The 20763-nt window shown below is 37.8% G+C and overlaps 1 protein-coding gene across 2 annotated transcripts; it reads right to left on the bottom strand.

The window, feature by feature from the left end:
- Positions 1–7253: 7253 nt before the first annotated feature.
- Positions 7254–20650, bottom strand: LOC101792898 (acyl-coenzyme A synthetase ACSM4, mitochondrial). Of its 2 annotated transcripts, XM_038186784.2 has the most exons (15): positions 20476–20650; positions 17674–17828; positions 16938–17200; positions 15920–16130; positions 15320–15527; positions 14773–14916; positions 13829–13985; positions 13116–13195; positions 12228–12351; positions 11648–11728; positions 11461–11562; positions 10653–10780; positions 9887–9986; positions 9071–9190; positions 7254–8259 (listed from the first exon to the last, which is right to left on the bottom strand). In XM_038186784.2, exons 3-15 carry the CDS (start codon positions 17133–17135, stop codon positions 8173–8175), a joined length of 1740 nt encoding a protein of 579 aa, XP_038042712.1. In that variant the 5' UTR covers positions 17136–17200; positions 17674–17828; positions 20476–20650; the 3' UTR covers positions 7254–8172. The 2 variants fall into 2 exon arrangements, with proteins under 2 accessions (XP_038042712.1, XP_005018552.1); XM_005018495.6 differs by lacking the exon at positions 17674–17828 and having other exon boundaries at positions 20476–20649.
- Positions 20651–20763: the final 113 nt, after the last annotated feature.

Below are 20763 nucleotides of genomic sequence, written 5' to 3'. Positions count from 1 at the left end.
CTTTCAGTCACTTTTGTCATTTCCTGAAAAATATAATGCTCTCAGCATGCAAATGCTCCAGTGAGTGAGGTTTATTTTTCATTTCATGCCTAGTTCTGTTCCTACAGAAATCAATTTGCAGCTATCCCCTGGTTTCAGCAGTGCAAGTTCAGATCCATTTAGATGGTTGTAATCTACATGGATGCAGTACTTTGTGCATTTGATTTTTCTCTCTCTAAAACAAACAAACAAACAAACAAACAAACAAAAAACCCTCATGCAATTATGTACTTAGTAGGTAGAAAGCAAAGCAATATTCATTTCAGAGCTTAAGAGTATGAAAGAGGTAAGTACCCTCCTGGCACAGCCTCTCCTGGGACTTGTGTTTGTCAGTTAGTAACTCAATTAGTTGTCCTGAAAGGTCATCAACAGCTTCACTACACAGCACGTTTGCTATTTTTCCAAGCTCTTGAGACAACAGCAGACGTGCTCATGGGTACAACATGGTTTAGAGCAGAAACAGGACATTTTGAGATAAATAAACCTATTTTTTGGTTCACTGGTGTTTTTGTGCTCCCAGTAAACACAGCTTGATTTGGTCATAAAGTTCAACTGCTACTTACGTCTTCTGACTCAAGAATAAAGAGTACATGGGCTGTGTTGTAGCAGCACTGTTTGAGCTGCCAGTGCTATGGAGGGGTAACAAGAAATCTGAGATGCAACCTAGCAGGGATGAACTAAGCCTCTGCTGCTGCCATACCCACGTAACCATGCTTGACTGTTATGGAAATACCTTGTAGTCTAAACTCATCACTCAGTCCAGAAAATCCTTGATCATATTTAATCCTGAAACTATATGTAACTAGCCAAAGCTAATGTGGAAGTCTGATAATCAAAAACAGTTAAAATTATTCTCATAGAATAATGTTTGTTACCTACTCGCAGTAATCCTAAAATTCATTGTGGCTTTCAGCAATAACAATGCATATATGAAAATAAAAGTAAAAGTAAAAGGAAAGTCTGATTTGTTCTCTTTTCTTGTTACTTTCAATACCGTTTCTCCCACATATATTTAAAATTATAGGAAGTATATTGCTTTAGAAACATCTGAAAACACAAGAACAAAAATCAGCAGCTACTCTTGATTAGAAGGTTGTTCAACACCTCTTAAGACTGATAGGATGACAGAAGGCAGAAAAGCAATTCAGGATCAGCACATTCTGACTGGGAGCGCAGCAGCAAAGTTCTTCCTCATGCTTTGTTCCTTAGCTGCTTCCTTTGGATTTTCCCAGATATTGTCTTTCATTGTTGTTGAACAAGCTCTACCTAGTTTATAAAGAGAAATAACAACAGTACTTAGCAGTGTGACACAGCTGCACTGCTTTTCTTTGTTGTGGCAAACCTGCAATTTCAAAAGTTATGGGCTCTTTTGAGGATGAGGCAAGCAGGCCACACTCCAGTTCCAGTGCTTGACAAAAAATCCTTCAGGATTTTCCTATTTGGATTCAGGTTTTGCATCATTATAAAAATGCACTAATGCATTGGTGAGTCCAACAGGCCCAATGTATAGAGTGAGAACTCCATAACTTCAGCAGAGAGAAAAACTCCTGGGTGAGACTTTCCATTGCATAAGGGGTAATTTACACCACTAGAACAGGGCTTAGGGGAAAATCAACCCAGACTAACATGGGCTAGTGCCAAAAAGCAAGAATTTGTTCTGGCATTATATTCTTAAGACTGTTTTAAAAATGATTACTTCCTAAAATCATAATTAGATTGTTAAAAAAAACTTCTTACATAGAATAAATTGATTACAAGAACAATCTGATTTATTTGCTTCAAAGTGGATTGCTTTGCCAAAACACATTCCAAATTTGAATGCACTTAAAAAGAATCAGATTCTGAAACTGTGACCAGATTACATTATTCAACATATTTTTTATGGTTGCACTTAAAAATCCAATGCTATTTATAGTTATTCCACTCAAAAATGGGATTACATTTAAAATAATCAACCTGTTTTCCCTCTGCTCTAATTAAATCAAGGAGAGAAAAAATTAATCTCCCAGAACAAAGCTGTTACTCAGGAAAAAGGAATGGAAATTTAAAACCATGTATTGATGCTGTTGAAACCCTGTCCAGAAAGTGAGGAAGCCAAAGGCAGACAGTGCAGTCCATTGATTTTTGGTGGGAACTGGTGCATTGTTGCTTAGCCAGATAGGGCTTATTCTGCTATCCTGGATGAACTGATCATGTTTAACTCTGAATGTGGATGCCCTGGAGTTCTTTTCAACCATTCTGAATACACTGCTTGTGGAGTTTGATTCCTGCAAAGGAAGCCCCACCTGTGAAGGCTGTACTACTGTTCCTCTCTGCACAGTCCACTGACACCAGTAATGAGCTGTGAAAATCACACTGTAATTCCCCCAAACCTGCTGTACCCTTTCAGCCTGACAATCTGGCACCAGAGAAAACTGTGATAACTCTGCTGAGGAACTCGACAGGCTAGTGATTGTTAACAGCTGAGGCTCTCACCCCACGCTATTGTATGTAAACTCTCTGTTATTGTAACATCTCAGCATTATCTTTGTCAATGAAAATGTCTAGAAATACATTTAATATTTTATAGCTGTATTTAATTTACAAAATCTGATTCCTGTGTTTAAACAAATTAAGTTAAATTTATGCTTGTAGACACAATTTGATTAGATGAAGAAGCATTTCATTTTCCTGTACATAATAACAGTGCAATCTGATACAGGTTCATCTGTAGTCTCAATGTAAGATCATCAGATCGTATCAGCAGAGTTCAACTAATTAGTGTTTACTTATATAGCTAGAATGTGGTCAGATTTTTCAAAGCTGCATTTCAAAAAATGATTAAAAGACATAGAGGTACCAGGAGAAAAAAGATAAAATTCTATTATTCAAAAATGTGAGCTGTTTGTATTTCTAAACTGATTGTTAGGTTTGCTTAGAGTAGTTTTAACTTAAGGGTGCATTTCATTGGTACTTGCCTTTCTCAGGTATTTGTAAGGTGCAGTAACTGCTTTCACATGCTTTTGCTGATGAAGAATTAATTTTTCAGGATCATGAAATGTAAATTCATGAGACAGAACAATAATATCTTTTACTACCTAAATAAGAGAGCTAGAGTTAAGCAACATGCAGCAATTGGTATCTTGATGAATAACATTCAAAAGGAAGACTAAGATAAATAACTCAATTTTCTACAATCAAATTCCTTTAAAATGAACAGAAATTAAAGTTTCTAGGCCAGATGAAGGATAATTTTCTGTACCTAGAAAGCAAATAAAAATTTGGTATTAAGAAGCAGCGCAGGCCAAGTAATTCTCAAATCTTTGGTTCAGTGGTAAACCAAACCAAATCAGACCAGCTATTTATGAACATCAACAGCTTTCTTTACTTTCTTTCCAGTAACATGAAAAAGGTAAATGACTGCAACTGATTTCAAACTGAAATACTTCATTCACCTCAAAACAGAAAACAGCAAAATTCTTTTGGTCAAATAAAATATTTGGAGTTAATATGATTCTTCTCTTAAATTTAAATCAATACTCAAAAAACATTTTGTTTCAAAATGAAAAAGTAAAATCTTTTGATTTTGACAACATTAGAATGTAATTTTATTAAAAGAATGCTGTAAATGCAAAATTGCAATCATTTGGAGTGATTTTTTTGGATACTGGTGTTTCTTGTAGGGGGACTAACAAAACCAGAATCTTCTATCTGTGGGCCTTGGAATTTCTCCTCATCTGAACCACTGAAGTGGCACCATGGTATAGTCTAGTTTGAGTTCAAAATTTTCTCCAGGGAACTCTACTCTAGACATCTGTAAGGACATTTCCATTGTATGCAAGTGACTGCAAACACACAGATTTGGTTTGGCTGTTACATTTGTAGACATCTAACCTTATTTTTTAATTCTGCTGTTATGAATGAATACGAATGAAATGTTCTGAGCAGTCTGGCAAACTTCACAGAGGCCTTAAAAAGCTGAGGACCTTCATGCCCACAGCCTCACTCCCTCAGTGAGAACCTGACTTGAGAGCACAGAGCCATGTGAAGTGTAGACTTCTCAGCAAACAGAGACCTTGGTGAAGCCAAATTTGTCAACAGCATTATGTTCTTTCTTCTTCTGGTAGAAATCATAATAAGCAAACTTCTCACTTTTATGGGGGATTTGATTTCCTGTGCTTACAGAGGTTTTTATGCTCCCCTTGAAGTCCACAGGATTGTGCAGGAAGATAAATTTCCTTTGGATTTTAAGACTGTATTCTAGGAATCCACTAGGAATCACGCAGCTGCTGGACAATGTTGCTCTTAGAGAGCCAACAGAAGCTCAGACACTAATGATGAGTTTTTGATCTGCATCTTAAATCTAATATTTTGAATGTGAAGGCTGAACTTGGCAAATTACCCCATCTGTAACTGATCTTTTCAGTAATGAATCCTTCTCACATGGATTTACTTACAGTCATTTCATTTATAAATTGTGCTCACTTTTATTTGAATGGGGGGACTATTAAGACTCATACAAAGCATTAACATAATAATTGGTTTTACATCAACAACATCAACAATCTAAAAAGCCTTACGAATAACTGAAAACAAACTCACCTAATGGCTGCTGTATTTTTCATTACAGCTTTACTCCAATTTTTTGTATTGTGGAAAAAGAAATGAAGTCATAGATCACTTATAAAATGTTCCTGCTCAGTGGACTAGCTAAAATAACACACGAAAAGTCACAAAAATTGCCATCCAGCAAATCTGCAAGACCATGTTCCAAACACATTCTGGAAATGTGTTAAGGACTTCCAGGCATAAAGCTAAATATTAACTTTCTTACTAATGCAAGCAAAGCAGTTTTATGGGCTAACATACACACAACACTATATGTATGTCTCTATAAACACAGACACACTGTATGTCTGTATACCTGTAATATTGAGTATGCACTGTAACTTTCTACAACTATTAGTTCTCATTGTCTATGACAGCATCATATACGAAAGGATCATTCCTCAGTACTGCATATAATCTCAAATTCTCACTGCATTTATCTCAGAGAGACTGTTAGAACAAAAGATGGGGTCTCATGCTCATATCTATCTCAAAAGCCTACTTGGTTTGTGCTTGGAGTTCAAGAGACCCTTCATCACATGGTTCCCATCCTACCAACGTAAATGTGAATTTTGAATTTTGCCAAAATAAAACTGCTAGACCTTTATCTGTAGCAATGCATTTTCAGGACTTGTGCTGCCATGGTCCCAAACAAAAAACAAGCAGACAAAAATTGATATAACCACTATGGGTAAAAAAATAAAGAGGAACCTGTTCCCAGCTGAAACTGAAGTTTTGTCTCTTTATAAAACTGGAATCAGTTGTTTTACTTGTCTCCTGTCCTTAGAACAGCTGTGTTGCCCATTCTAAACACACTTAAAACACCACAGAAAGAGTAAAGGGCTACTTATCTTCTGGAGCAGGGGCTGAAGACCACAGAGCCCCAAGAACACAACAGCTTCTTCCTTATGATCCATTTCTGTTTCTTTGAAATCCTAATATAACAGTACTGACTTTGCAGAAGTTCAGCAAAATATGCAGAGGCACTGGCAGCATTAACGCCTGGGGGAGCTTGATTTGCAACCTTATCATAGCAATGCACTCCTGTAATAAAGTCATCATGTTGCTTCCATAGGCTTTGGATGAGAAGCTAAAAGCTCAGGAAATAAGCTATCAGAAAGCTAACAGGAAAAATACATTTGATACAGAACACCTTTTCAGATGCAGCTATTATTTTATTGTCTCTTAAAATAACATTAAATTGAAGCTGGGCTATCACAGGGCTGGAAAAGAGGCCTGAAAGACAAAGGCTGGTCTATTGAAAACAGTACTTTTCAGCTAGAATGATACAACGCAGTCAGATTTCAAACTTCATGGCTCCAAAAAACAGCCATGTGTTGGAGAGAGATTTTGCTTTCAACTGCTTGTAAATCCATGTCTCCAAAATCTTTCTGCACAGATTAGAGGAAATTTATTTGTGATTCTCTGGATCTTGGGAAGAGGACAGTTAAACAAACCATCTACCCTGAATACGAGACATAAGAGTATAATGAACATCAATTATTAAGAGGTTGCTGCAACATGGAGCAGGGTACCTCGCAGACTACAGCAGAATGAATAACCTGAAAATATGTTTGACTTTGATCCTAGCCCATTCATGCAAAAACAATGGGTACTAGAGAACAAGAAAGACCCAGCTTCTAGAGTCAGCTAAATAAGGGATTACAGTAGGTCATAGTTTAGGCACTGAAGCTTGGCACAAACTATTCTAATGAGACAAACTTGAATTTTGAGTCAAAAGATTCCTGACCCCATTGAAATCAGTGGTAGAACTGTTATGGTGGGTGTGGTACAGTTTCATTTAGATCTTTTATAGGCCTTTAACTTTCCCAACTTTCAATTTAGCTGCTTGATTTTTGGGCCCTTACAATTTGGTGATGGAAGGAAAAAAAAAAAGCAAAAAAAAAAAAAAAAAGCAATCCCACCAACCCTCAAATATTCCTGGAGTTTAATGGCCCAAACAGCTAATTGCAGTGCCAGGGATAGTTTTAGGGTCTCTGAATCCCAACGCATACACCTGCTTATGATTATACTTTTTGCATCTGGCTGGGCATGCGATAGTAAAACACTTAATGTCTGAAACCAAGCAGAAAGATCTAGAAGAGGCAGAGTCCCTGGTAGGTCCAGCAGTACCTAACTATTAAGGGAAACTGAACTGGGTACAAATAAGAGCTTTAGACAGCGATGAGTGACGTGCCAAAACAACTGCATTTAAATAACTCATGACTAGTTTTACAATTATGTAATCTATACTTCTATAAATCTTGGGAGTGAAATAGTGAAAAGTGTTATGAAATCTCTGTGAAATACTAAGTAGCATTAAGAAAATGAAGCCATTATCAGAAAAGAATTATGTAAACATTGTATTTATTAATGATTCCTTTCATTTCAGCCATTGCTGCTACATAAATTGTTTATTGTTTCATTGACATAACCAAAGTGTTTAAGCTAAAGAAATAAAATGCTTTATTTTCTCAAAATTAGCATTCTCCAAATCTCACTTTAAAACAGCGCAGAAGACACAGAACTCCAGGCAGTGAGACAGCTGTAGAAGACCTTCTTTCCTGCCCTGAGATGCTGCTGTGTTCCAGCAATTTCCTCTTATTTAATGAACACAAGAGGCCCACTGAAGGTATTTTCATGATTTAATGAAAATTCGTGCTAGAAAATGAAGTCTTTGAGTACAACAAGCCTGAAGATGAACAGTTAAGAACTAATACAGCCTTAAAACTTGGCCCACTATTGCATGTGCAACTGAAGGAACAGTATGTACACTGCCATACATGTTTCTTCATAAAGCGAAGATCTAAATATTAAACTGACGTGATCATCCAAACCAGATCACAGGAGTTTGTTCACTGGATTCACCTCTACCTACGTTGCAGAGAGAGCCTGGTCCTGCAGCAAGTGGCTAATATGGCTAAGAGCCAGGATTTGTTCTACAAAGTGCGTCACTTGCCTAACAGCAAACTTTAAAGACCACAAGTGGTATGGGAGTTTTTGTCTATTATATGTGAAGATCAGAATAGAGGGTGAGCAATGAAGCTACTGTCCATATTAGACAGTATTTGTGGAAGAAGCATATAAGACGCTGAGAATCAATAGGGGAGTTTTTCCATCATTAAACGTTAGGAGGACTGCATTCACTTTAGAGCATGTGGCATTTAAGGACAGAGCATTTGAACAACTCAAAGTCATGTCTGTCTTTTTCTGCAAGTTGGAACTATACAATCTGTATCAGCAATATCTCTTCACTGATTTTGGATGCTCCCTAAAAGAGAAGGGTCACCAGCTAAGTTCTTTTGAGCTTTTGGATATTAAGGACTAGAATGGAATTGTATGATTTGTTTGTTCTCCCAGCAGTGCTTCAGGAACTGAACCAGTGGCACTGACATTAGAAGTTTTGCAAGCAGGTGCAAACATCATACTTTGGGATTATCTACATGTTTTGATGCTCAGGCATTTGACAAAAACAAACCAGGCCAGTTGTAACGGAGAAATATAGCAACAGTGGAATGAAAAAGTTCTGTTAAGTTCCAAACAATGTTACATCCGTCCCCACTCTTTATTCCTTAATTCATGCCTCTTAATCTTCCCAGTGATTGTCTTTGGCATCTGTTGGACAAATTCCACCTAAATAAAAAAGACAGAAGACAATGTAGTATGTTCTCTATAGAGCTGGTTTTCCAAGAAAGGCATTCAGGATATGTGGAAAACATGGAGGCTTCCCATCAGTAAGAATGTCTTGTATAAAGGATCAAGACCATGCCCAATCAGGGTAGCATAATGCAAATCTTCTGTAAATTTCTTTGGCTGCCTAGATGGCCAAACATCTGTGTAGCTGCCTCCCAGCTAACCAAACCGGATACTGTAACAGAAGGATGAAGAAGACCTAAACAATATCAGAGGACAGAAATGAGTGACAAAATGAAGAGAAGAGGGATGGTGTTGGCACCAAGTCTTTAATGGTCCTTAGTTCCTATGCATTCTACACATGTGAACTAAAGCACTGTTGGCAGTAATTTTCCTGTAGTGCTGGGATTTCTGAGAAACATGAAGTACATCCTCCTGGACTTTCCTCTTACATGTAAACTGTGAGGACCATTGGATAAATAATTACTCAGACTCAGTCAGGTGCTATCCCTGAAGTCACTGGGGAGTGCATAGTTCCAGACAAAATGCAAAAACGGAGAATTGCAATTGTGACCCTGACTTAGAACATGCAGATCTAACTAGGATATCATACAAAGCCTAGAAATATTTGTGAGGTTTAAACAAATACTTTACACAAACTATTGTTATTTAGGAAGATTTTTCTGGAGCCACTGCTCTAGCTGAGCCCCTACCACTGTCTCTTTCAGGTGAACAATGGAAATCCACATTATAATTCTCCCGTGACTTACAGAAGGGTGCCCTAGTTTAGTTTCTCCACAGAAACATTTACCTTTCTGGGATATTTATATGGAGCAGTAGTTTTCTTGACATGCTCCTGCAATTCACAAGCTAAGTGCTCCCGGTCGCTGGATGAAAAGGCGGCAGACAGGACCACAAATGCTTTCACAACCTGTAAGACAAGGTCAGTAAGAGTGATCTGGCACTGTCAGTTTTTAAGACCTGATACATTGGTTACCAGTAAGTAGTCATAACATACAAGAGGTAGAAGGAGAGAAACCAGCACAGTGTATGTTAATGGTTGTGCCCAGCTTTTGCGCATGTACATGCAAAAGGATGTTTAAAGTTTAAGAAAAAACCTTTCCTGTTCCCATTACACATAAGGAAGATTTGCTCCATGATCTCAGGGGGATGTCAAGAAGACAGGGGTAACAAGGAGTGTCTCAGCAGAGGCTGCCCAGAAGCTGAGGGACATTCTATTTCTCTGAAGTTCACACTGAGGACAGTAGGACTGTATCATCCCAGTACAGGGCTGTGCTTTCCCCACACAGGCAGCCCAAGTCAAATGTTAGTGCAGTTAGAGTATAACTTTGGATATACCAAGACAGCCAGAAACAACAGTTTCCGTGTGTAGAAAGTGCTTGATAACAAGCAGGTCTGATGAGAGGAAAGCAAATGTCACTGTAATGCTCTCTACAGAGAATGTAAACAGGATGTAAACAGGAAGAAGTTTTGCCTGTCATCCCAAGTAGGATTGTCCATCATGGCATGACTGCCTTACAGCTGTACATTACAGCAAAAGAACTTTGCTTTATATAGCTATATATTTAAACATATTGCTTCCCCCATTGCTGTTCAGCATCACTACCTCTCCTCTGAGGGGATCTGGACTGCTGACAACAGCTGCTTCTGCTACTGCTGGGTGTTCCATCAGCGCACTCTCTACCTCGAAAGGCCCAATGCGGTATCTAGGTAAGGAAAGAACAACGAAGGATTTGATTTGATGAGCTGGAAAACCAGTACCAAATGTTTTGGCTTTTTAAAATTTGCATAGTGAGAAAAACCAACTACAGCTAGTTTAGGCAGAATGGGAAGGCTAACTGTATTATAAGGTAGGAGCATTTCATGGTGATCATGTGGTAGAGGACTGCTCGGAGAGAGGCAGTGGCTACCTGTCCATCTCCCCCCTCAGCTCTCCTGGTGGCTCCTGAGCTGTGCCTACACCCACCCCAATAGCTGGGGTCTGCAGTACCAGCTGATGTCATGTTACGGTGTCACATCATACAATACCAAATTGTTTCATTTCATCATGTTTGCAAGAAAATGTTTCAATGGTCTTTGACTCTGATATAGGTGTCCTTCAATTTCAGCTAAAAAACAAACTAGATTAAAATCCCTCCACTGCCAGTGGAATTTTTCGCTCTGTTGAAACAGATGAGATGTTGCAGGGGAAATTGTTAGAGATACATGACCAAGATGACACTGCTGGTCTGCGGAAAACTAATAACAAATGTGAGCATTCATAAGGCAAGTGGACAATGCATTTCACAAGATCATTGTGTCAGAAGCTCACCTGAAGTGTAACATGTAAGACTATACAACAGCAGATTTAGAAAGGAAACATGCAAACCAACCCTGAAGAAATGATGATGTCGTCGTCTCTTCCAATAAACCAAAAATATCCATCTTCATCCATAGTCCCTCTGTCCCCTGTGACGTAAAAATCCCCACGCTCGCTTTCAGCAGTTTTCTTAGGATTATCCTTGAATTGGTTTACAAACAGTCATTTAAATTTTTAGCATGTATCAGCTATGCATTATGCTATAACACATAAAATGTTAAATTAATTGGAACTTAATTTTTTGGAACTTAATTTTTTCAATCAAGGCTCTTGAAGAATTTTACTGACATTGTTATAAAATACAATAAAACAGGTTTTAAAAAAAAACAAACTGACTCCTGAAAATAACTCAATCTCAAATAAATTCTTCTCTTTGCTTTTCTAACATTCACCTATCCAAATAAATGAATTACTCGGTTTTGCTCTAGATTTCTCGATCTTTTGGTCAATCCTTACCATAAATATTTATCTAGCTTTTCAGATAGTGTATAGTGAATATACGGTACTCCTCAGTGAGATCATGGTAAGTGGTGAGGATGTTAGGGAAATGTTTCAGGCTGGGTTTTCAAATCTGTGTTTTAAAGTCCTTGACCCAAAATCTGAATTAAAGAATGGGATGAAGTGAAGTCTGGATCACATTTTTTCCCCTCTGTTCTCAAGGGCGTCTTCTCAGATTCTCTCTACTAAACCAGTTTGCTTCTACAGGTCAGGACTCAAAGATGAGTCAGCAAACCTGAGAACTGGTGAAAAATATCAGGCCTTTATAATCCTTAAGGAACTGGAGATATTTTGGGGAGGCTGCTGTTTTGGAAAATACTTACTATATATTCAGAGAACAAACCAAGTGGCCTTATAGGTTTGCTTCTGACAGCGATTTCCCCCTGTTGTCCTGGAGGCAGAATATTTGCATTTTTGTCTACAACCTAGAATGAAAAACAACGTGTACTTGAGTCAAAAAAATAAATAACCCTCTAAACTGATGAAAAAAATCTAGAGTACCCAACAAACCTGAACATCAAAAAGGGGAGCCGCCTTTCCCATTGATCCAGGTTTAATCTTCATCCCTTTAAAAACAGAGCAGATTATTCCCTGAAAAATAAAAAGCAAAATAAAGATTTGTCGCAAAAAACTGCTACATTCACATTCAATTAAGTGTATTTTGATGAATAATCTCAAAGTAAGGAATTAAGATACATAGAATCCTATATATTAGTGCTGTATGGTAGAAATGAGTAAGATCAAGAAACAAAGTAACCTGTGCCACTAACTGCAAAGAATCTGTATCCTCTAATAACCAATCTTCTTCCTTAGCTTCAAGCTCTGCCATTTTTCCAGTCACTGTCAACTGGAATTTGCTTAATGACATTTAAGGAAATATTAGAGAACATCCTCTCCCAACTATCCATGTTTCTGTGTGATTCTGTGAGGACAACCGTGAAAATGCATTCTGTCAGAGATTATCAGTAGAGGTGGTTACTAAAATATTCACAGAAATGTGAAAGAATCAACAGTGTTCTTGAAACTAAAAGCATCATAAAGCAAAAAGGAATTACAAATATTTAGCAGAATATTGACACTATAGATGTACCGTTTCAGTCTGGCCATACACTTCATGGATGTCCAGCCCTGTCTGGCTTTTCCATTTTTCCATAACTTCTGGGTTTAGCGGTTCTCCTCCACTCATGCAGTGCTTCAGGTTCATGAATTTGTAACTTCACATGGAGTTAAAAAAACAAAGAGAAACATATCTATCAGGTCAAAGAAGGAGCAGAAAAACAGCATACAAGTGTAAGCAAGTAACACTGGGGTGCTGTTTATGGGGAGAGTTATTCCCATGAAGGAGGGAAATTAAAGGACTCCTGATCATGGGCTCCCAATAAAACAAGGATATCAGTCTTTACTCAACATTATAAACGAATATTAGCACAGGTCGACACACATGGAAAACAAAGAAAACTTTTTTTTCTGAAGTCAGTTGGGATTTAAGCATAAGCCTGTAACTAACCCCAGATCAATTTGCTGAGCAAGGGGCCTGATTGCTGACCCTCAGCAAAAGTCCAAGTGAGAAAGTGCAAGAGAGAAGGTACAAATGGTGCCAGTTCATTTGTCAGTGAGAAACTGGAACAGAAGATGATGTTCAACTGCTACACCGCAGTTATGCTAATGCTGACTTTCTAGGATGACAGCCCTTCCCAGTGGACAATTAACGTGGTAATTGAAAATGAGAACAGAATTTTACAGGCGCTCAGTTTCATACCCTCTGGGATTTGCTTTCAAGTTCAGTAATGAAAAGTCTCAAGTTTCTCATAGAAAACATCAAGTTTCTCTATGTTTGATCATAAAGCTCAGCAAAACTCACACATCTTGTATGACTGTCTTTTCATAAAGGATATTTTCAACTGAATTACTACTAGTTAAAAAGCCAGATCCAGAAGATCACTAAAGGGTAGTTAGGGTAGATAATCTCTTAACCTACCTGGAGAGATCGTTTTGCACCAGCATGCGATACAATGTTGGAACACCAACCAGAGTGTCAATAGGGAATCTGCAGAGAGTCTAGTGAGTTAAACAAGATGACATATGAAGCTCAGACCAAAAAAAATCTGCTTTGTGGTTGTACGGTACATAGGTGATGTACAGAAGGGGACAAAAGCTCTCCCTTCTAAGCAAGAGCACTAGATACTCTCTGTTGGGTAAGAAACTCCCCTAAACTTGCCACAACAGGCTGAGAATCACAGTATGTTTGACTGGACAAAATCCCATGCTCACATCCCTACATAACACCCAGACTGCACAGCTGGAAGCATGGGCAGAATAAGCCTGTCTACATTACTGAGATGTTTTTGCTTTCACCTTGGCCAGTACATACAGAGAATCACTTCAGATTCAGTTTGCATTAATGCCAGGCAACATTACCTCCACAGTGACTGGAAATATATGTAAGCAATTAGTTCTGCTTTTGGGATGATTTTCACTCATATGCTCACCAGCTATGAGTGAAACATATGAGGGAATCTCAGGATTGGCCCCTTCTGTGTATATTAAAAACATGAATAAGGCTTTATGGAAAGGATGCAGTATCTTGAATGCAACAGTGGACATAACTCTCAATAAATCTTTGTATGCAGTTAAGAATTACTTTTTGCTCCCTTTCTGCAGATTAACACATATCCATAATTTCTTCCTTACGTTTAGGATGGTTGCTGATTCAATCTGTGGGAGCTGATGCACAAAGATGCATGATCCAAAAACCCAGGCATCAAAAACAGACGTCAGTGAAGTTAATATCCAGCCTGTGTCTGCTATGTTCCATATTACATCTGATGGAGTCAAATCCAACCAGTACCTAAACACAGGAGGAAAAAAAAAAAAAGGTTATGGTAACTTTTTATTTTTTTTTTAATGAAAGAAAACAAAAAAAAAGAGCCATGTCCTTCCTCCCCACCCCTTACACATACACACACACACACACACCCTCCAGAAAAAAACACAACATCTCCTAATGAGCAACATGGGCACTGGCCACTCTCAGTAAGTTCATCTTATGAGCTAGTTCAGGGATAAAAGGGCATCTAAGGTTTAAGTACACGTTTGTACAAAGAAATATATACACATAAATATATCATACATATATGATGTCAGTCATAACATAGGATAAAGTAAGGGAAAGAACTCCAATGAAGTGACTTCACACTGGGGAGGAAGATAGAGCTGAAGCAGAAGCATGCATGGATGCTGTGTTAGACACCAGATATTTTAGTTCTAAGTCTGCTCAGGGACCAGGTTGATCTGTGTAACCAAAATAAACTCTGACTCTCTTTATCCACACACATAACAAAACTTTTTATAGCCCAAACAGCATGATATATTTCGGTACTGCACACTAGAATATTCCCAGCTGATGGCTGTCCTTTGAACCACTCTAAAGAAAGGCTAGGAGATATTCATTGGAACATGGAAACACTGGGGCTGATCCTACTCACCTGTAAATCTGTAAGCATTTCTAACCTGATTTTAGAGAAAGAGGGACTGTGGCCGTACAATTGCGTATTTCTTACTCAGTAACTTCTCAACAGTTTTACTATATGCAGCTCCAATTATCTCACATTCAACCAGGCTCAAACCTTTCATACCTTTCACTTAACAGGGGTCTGAAACCAAGACTACCCTGGGAATGTTCAGTCATCTTTGGAGAACCTGTGGTTCCACTGGTAAAGAAGATATTCACTGAATCTTCAATCCTTGTTTTGGCACAGGAATGGTCAGCAGATTGGTTTCTTTAAAACACAGAATGCAATTGTGACTTTAATGGTTACTTTACACAGGTTTCAGAATCTAATGATGGGTTACACATTGCAACCCCTATTTCAAATAAGCTTCACAGAAGCTTTTAACCAAACTAGATTAAATAATGTCGAGTTACGCTTTCCCCAATAATAGACTTTCCCTTAGAAAGAAGAGGGTAGAAACTTCCTGGAATAAGACCGCTGTTAGCAAACAACTACTGTTAGCAAACAATTCTGATATGAAAACAGCAATTAGGCAGTCATGGATTAACACCATTAAGGCTTAATGTTATTGGATAAGTATTTTCAGTTGATGAATACTTCTAAATGTGTGCTTGTGGAGAACATGTCTACTTTCTGCATCATGACTGCAATGCCACTAATGCATACTCACTTGTACAGTTCACTGAAGTTTAGCCATCCCTCCCTACTGCCTTTGGACACGATCAGCTTGTTTTTCAGAAACTGGCTCTCAGATGCCACTGAGTCTACTGCAGGAGCCACTGTGTCATCAGTAATGATGCACTTGGCCTTTGAAGCCTGGAGTCGATATAATATGTCTTTGGCTGATAATTGGGTCGTTCCTGGAATTAAGACAATTCCTGGAAGAGCAATAAAGTTAGTTTGGGATAGCATTTTTTACATCTGATCCTTTTCTAAGAACCTAAACTACTAATTATTCCCAAACTGACCTCTAAGATGAATTTGCCCTGACATTCCCAAGTCAATTAACAGTGGAGTAATGGAGCTGCTCTGCTCTCCTGTAAGAAATGAAATGTGGACCCATCTGCTGACCTCCATAACTCCCTGTCCTCTGCCATCTCCATGCTTCCAGGTCACCCACCCCATGGCACCTAGTACAAATCCTTCAGGACTGCCTGCATAATCGGTAGCTACATTATTAATTTATATTACTTCTTTATAAACAATTCTTGATCCTTTCAGATGATTACTTTATTAACCAGTTTTACTACTCTCAGATATGCTCACTGACCTGCTCGCATACAAGCCACATTCACCAGCCACCATTCTGGGATTCGTGGCAGGACCACAATAATTCTGTCCCCCTTTTGCAGTCCACATACTTTAGTCAACACATTAGCCACTTTCCGTGACAGGAAGCCCAGCTCCTCAAAGCTCCACTTCACTTCTTCTCCTTTTCCACTTATCCACCAAAAAGCAGAGTTTGATGGTCTTTTTCCAGCCTGTAAGACATAGGGATTCAAAACAAAAACATTTTATTCCAAAAGGCCATGGAATTCTAAAGCATAAATACCTGCAAATTATGGAGCATTCAAGTGTCTCACAACTTGCATATTAGCTATTATTTGTGCAAGACTTGCTATAGATCATGCTCATACATTCCCAATAAACTTCCATTTTTGAACCTGAAATATTTACCAGCCCAATTGTCTCCAGACTAAAGTCCTAGCCTCAATCCTATTTCAGTTTAAGCTTCATGCTGAACATTAATGCTCCAAAGAAGATAACGCTTAACATGAAACACTTGACCTCATATCCCTGATATTCTGGATGGAGTTGTGGAATACTAATACACAGAAACTTCACAAAAAGAGGACAAAATAAAACAGGACAATGCAGTATACCAGGACTAGCACAAAAGCTCAGAAAGAGAGTTAACCAATTACAGGGCAGAATCTACCTTGGAACAAGGCAATTACACATTCGTCAGAGAAATTTCCCTGGTATGCACTATTATTGTTAAGCTACCCTTATTTTTATGATGCAAACATCTAACATTATGGCATGTGGAAAGAATAAGCACAGCCATTCCAAGATTAAATCAAAGTCATAAAGGTCTTACTAATGCTTCCTACACAGAGAGCACCAAGGGTCAGAGACGTTTTAAAAAAAATAAAGCAAGCAGTGAAATTCTGTATCATCACCTAATGCAAATTAGTTTTAGCAACTTATTATTTTTTAAATAAAAGCAAAACATATCTATTTCAAATGAATTAATGGATCTTATCTGCACAACAAAAGATTTCTACCTTTTCAATTTCAGTCCATTTGTCCAGTACATCACTTGCAAAGTTAAAGTACTTTGGTATTTCTTGTTCACCCCGTCTGACAGCCTGATACTGTGAATACACATCAGAGGCAAGCAGCTTGGAGTGTCCATGGAAAGTCCTATACAGAGGTTTCTGAGTCCACAAGGATTTTAGAATTGGTAATTTAAATATCTTCATGGCAGAAGATGTATGTAGATGCTGTAGACTACACAAGAAAGGTAATGGAATTGTTGTGATGAATCCTGCAACAAAAATGATGAAAAAGGTAAGTATCACCTTGAAATTATCCAAAGAAAGATGATTCAGTTATGAACAGATTAATTATTAATTGAAGTCACTTAGGCGATTTGCAGCAAAACTGATGCTTCTAATAATTTCATTAAATGCAAAGTTCCCCAGCCTGCTTTCTTGTATCTTATATGAACAGCTTTTTAAGGACTTAATATACTGTCCTCATCATGTATCTTTTCTGTAGCTTGGCTGAACCTTATAGATTCCCAGTGTGCTCTTTGGGGCTGCTAATGGCCCACAGCTCTCTTTAGTCAAACACAACATCAGCTTGTTATTGTCTACTTTGTAAGAAGGTTATTTATTCTTATACCAGTGCACTCAATAGCTATTCTCTGAGATTCCTTTTCATTCACACGAAACTAAAGGATATTTCCAGTTTCTGTTTCCTCACTGTAAATGCCCTCCCTTTTCCACCTGTACTCACCATAATAATCCTAAAGGCTCCCAAGTCCAGTGACTTTCTTCCTCTCCACTGCTATTTTTTCTTCTATTTTCTTCCATCTTTATTATTATTTTCAGCAGTCAAAAGATTGCTTCTGAACCTTGCCAAACTGCCATTTTAATGCTATTTAGAAGCTTCTGTTAAACATACATGAACATTTTGAAGCATGGAGCAAAACCTGGTTTGTATCTGGAAAAGCCTGCAGTCAGAGCAGGAGACAGTGGGGTCCTGGTAGGCAACGATGATTCTAAAATCAGGGCCCATCTATTGATTTTCCATTTTCAACTGCTACATGCAAATTACTAGGCTCATTATAAGCTACAGTGAATGACTGCTGAAATACAGGTTATTTTCTTCCCTGTTCTTACAAGGATGAACCCATCTATCAGCTAGGAATAAATTATAAATAAGCTCTTGATTGAATTCTTTTACATGTTAAATTTCTGTGGACTGAGCAAAGCTGCAAAGACAGTGAGCTTTGCCCTTTGTCCCACACATTTAAGCTAGTTTTGTATTCAACACTAGTTATCTCTTGTCCCATGTCCTCAACCGTAACCACTTACCTCTGATGCACTGATCATGGTTTTTATAAAAAAACTTTATTCCCCAAGACAAAACAACTAATTTAACAGCGGAATTATTTCATTTTTTCTTTGCAGAATCTGTTACAATAATAGTTAATCTTCCTATGAGGAGAACGAACTGAGATACCGGTGACTTTCACAACTTAAATCTTTTCAATGATGATTGACAGCATAAAAATTGTGTGAACCAGATGCAGAATGTTTCATCATCTTGTTACACTTTGTGATCTTTGATGAAGAAAGGAATCTCGTGAAGATATTAGAATTCTTCCAGATATGCACAAATGAGTTACTGGATATAGGCCATACAGGAACTGTCGTGTACTTACACAAAACCTGCTGGAGTGTAAAACATGATCATTTCTGCCATAAAAAAAAACATTCAGCGACTGGTAATATCATTCTGGTAATATCACTGCTGGGAGATAGCAGTACCAGAGATTCTCAGAAGAGTTACTGATTCTTCACTTCTAATTTGCTGAGTGAAGGAGAATTTTACAAAAATATTTAACCCAGTACATTTAACCCATTGCCTTTAACACAGTAGAATAAGCAAAGAGGCAAGGCTGAGCTGAGTGCCTGGAAGTCAGTGCAGTCAAAGAGAAACATGCTCTTGGCTCAGCAGTTGACAGGAAGGGCTGAGATGGCATTGCAGCAACTCCCCTGCGAGGTCTATGTTTGCTTACCCCCAGCAGGTCTGCCCAGCCCCAGTAACATCAGTTCATGACTATCAGTGGGGTTCCAGCATGAACAGAGTTACCTGCACCTCCAGAACCATCAACAATGTAGAGAACCAGACTGGATAAAAACAGAACAATTTGAATCACACTAAACATTTTGATGACCAAAAAGAAAGTGCTTTGCTTAGATTTACAAAGCTCTCTCAAATAAAATGTGAATACATTTGAAAGCCTGTTTTAAGAGAATATATATTAGCAGCTTAAAAATGTGATTTTTCTGGAACGTTGGGTCTCCCATCCCCACCCCAAACAGGTAATTTGGTAAAACCAACAGTAATTCATGGTGTGCTCAAGGCTACATGGAGACTGTGGAAGAGAAATACTGACCAGTTTTAAATAATCCTGTACGGTATCTTTGCTCCAGAGAAAAAAATACTTGATTTTATATTCACCTCATATGATTCTACATCCTTAAGTGGCATCTTTTCCAGTAACAGTAGGTAAAACAGTGCTCAACTCAACAAATAAATACATTAAAATCAAAAGAACTAGGTTCACAGCAGTAAGAGGAATTTTTCCCTTGACAGTGAGAATCAGTTTCCCAAGGGGGTGTTTGATATAGGGAATGGAAAGCAAAACTTATTAAAATCCAGCACATGCATTCAGACAACTACAGTATGTATCCCAGAGGGATTGTGATAAGCAACAGGAGAGCCATGTCATCTACTTCAGAATCAGGATTATTGAACAGAAATTTAGAATTAAAGTGATACCTACATTTTAAATCAAAACCCTATTAAAAAGAACTGGTGAAAAAATTTCATGTAAGAAAAGGTTTTACTGGTAAAATATGGACTTTTAAATATTACAAGTGGATATTGGAATAATATATTTAAAAAAATACATTTTAAACTATTTTTCTTACTTAAGAAAACATCCTTCAGTAAAATTACCAAGCATTTTGTTAAATGTAACCTTTCCTTGAGGTTGTGACTGCTACTGTTAATAATGATAAACAATTGATCTACTTTAATTTCTGTAACAGAAAGACCTAATTATTTTGATTATTATTTTTAATAACATAGTAAGCCATTTTTCATTTCTCAGTCTGCTTCAATTCTATGATTTAGTTAAAGCCTATAGATTTAAGAGTATTGTAAAGACAAAACATACACCACAACAGGTAAAGAGGTGACTGAGGACATTTAGGAACAGTGTTCAAGATTGGAAAGGGTATTCAAAGCTGACAAAATGAAAAAGATTCAAAATTCAGTGTTCCCTAGTGGTCTGCCAAAATTTACGTGAAGTTTTATTGAGAGAAAGCCTTCAACAGTTCTTAACACTTTTACCTGCAAAATTAAAAATGAAAATGAAACAAGAAAATCGAGAAAAGGGCTCAGTAATGATGAAGTCCTATGAATAGCTGCTAGAATCAGAAATTATTTTTCCTGATTTAGTACCAACTGCTTCTTCTCAGTGATTAGCACCACTGAAAATTCAGACAAACATGATTTACTGACCTGTTTGCTGTGGACACTACTGAGGATCTACTCCAGGCAGCTCAATCTTCAGTGGTTCATTCAGCTTTCAGGACATGTCTCCCAAAGAAGCTCTGGTAAGACTGTTTGGAATGCAAAGCCTGGACACACTAATCAAGAAGTAATCAAGAGTGAAGCCCTTTCTACTTTATCATTTGCTTCTTTTGAAATAATGAGAACAGAACATAGTACAAAACTGACCAGGCAGTACAATTCTTTTCATGAAGTAACCTTTTTCTTGTAATCATTTACACTGTTGTAAATTGTGTA

Source organism: Anas platyrhynchos, chromosome 15 (assembly GCF_047663525.1).
Source record: "Anas platyrhynchos isolate ZD024472 breed Pekin duck chromosome 15, IASCAAS_PekinDuck_T2T, whole genome shotgun sequence".
In the NCBI taxonomy this organism is placed as follows: Eukaryota; Metazoa; Chordata; class Aves; order Anseriformes; family Anatidae; genus Anas; species Anas platyrhynchos.
The sequence above is the reverse complement of the archived record's forward strand: the minus strand, read 5'-3'. Positions and strand labels throughout refer to the sequence as shown.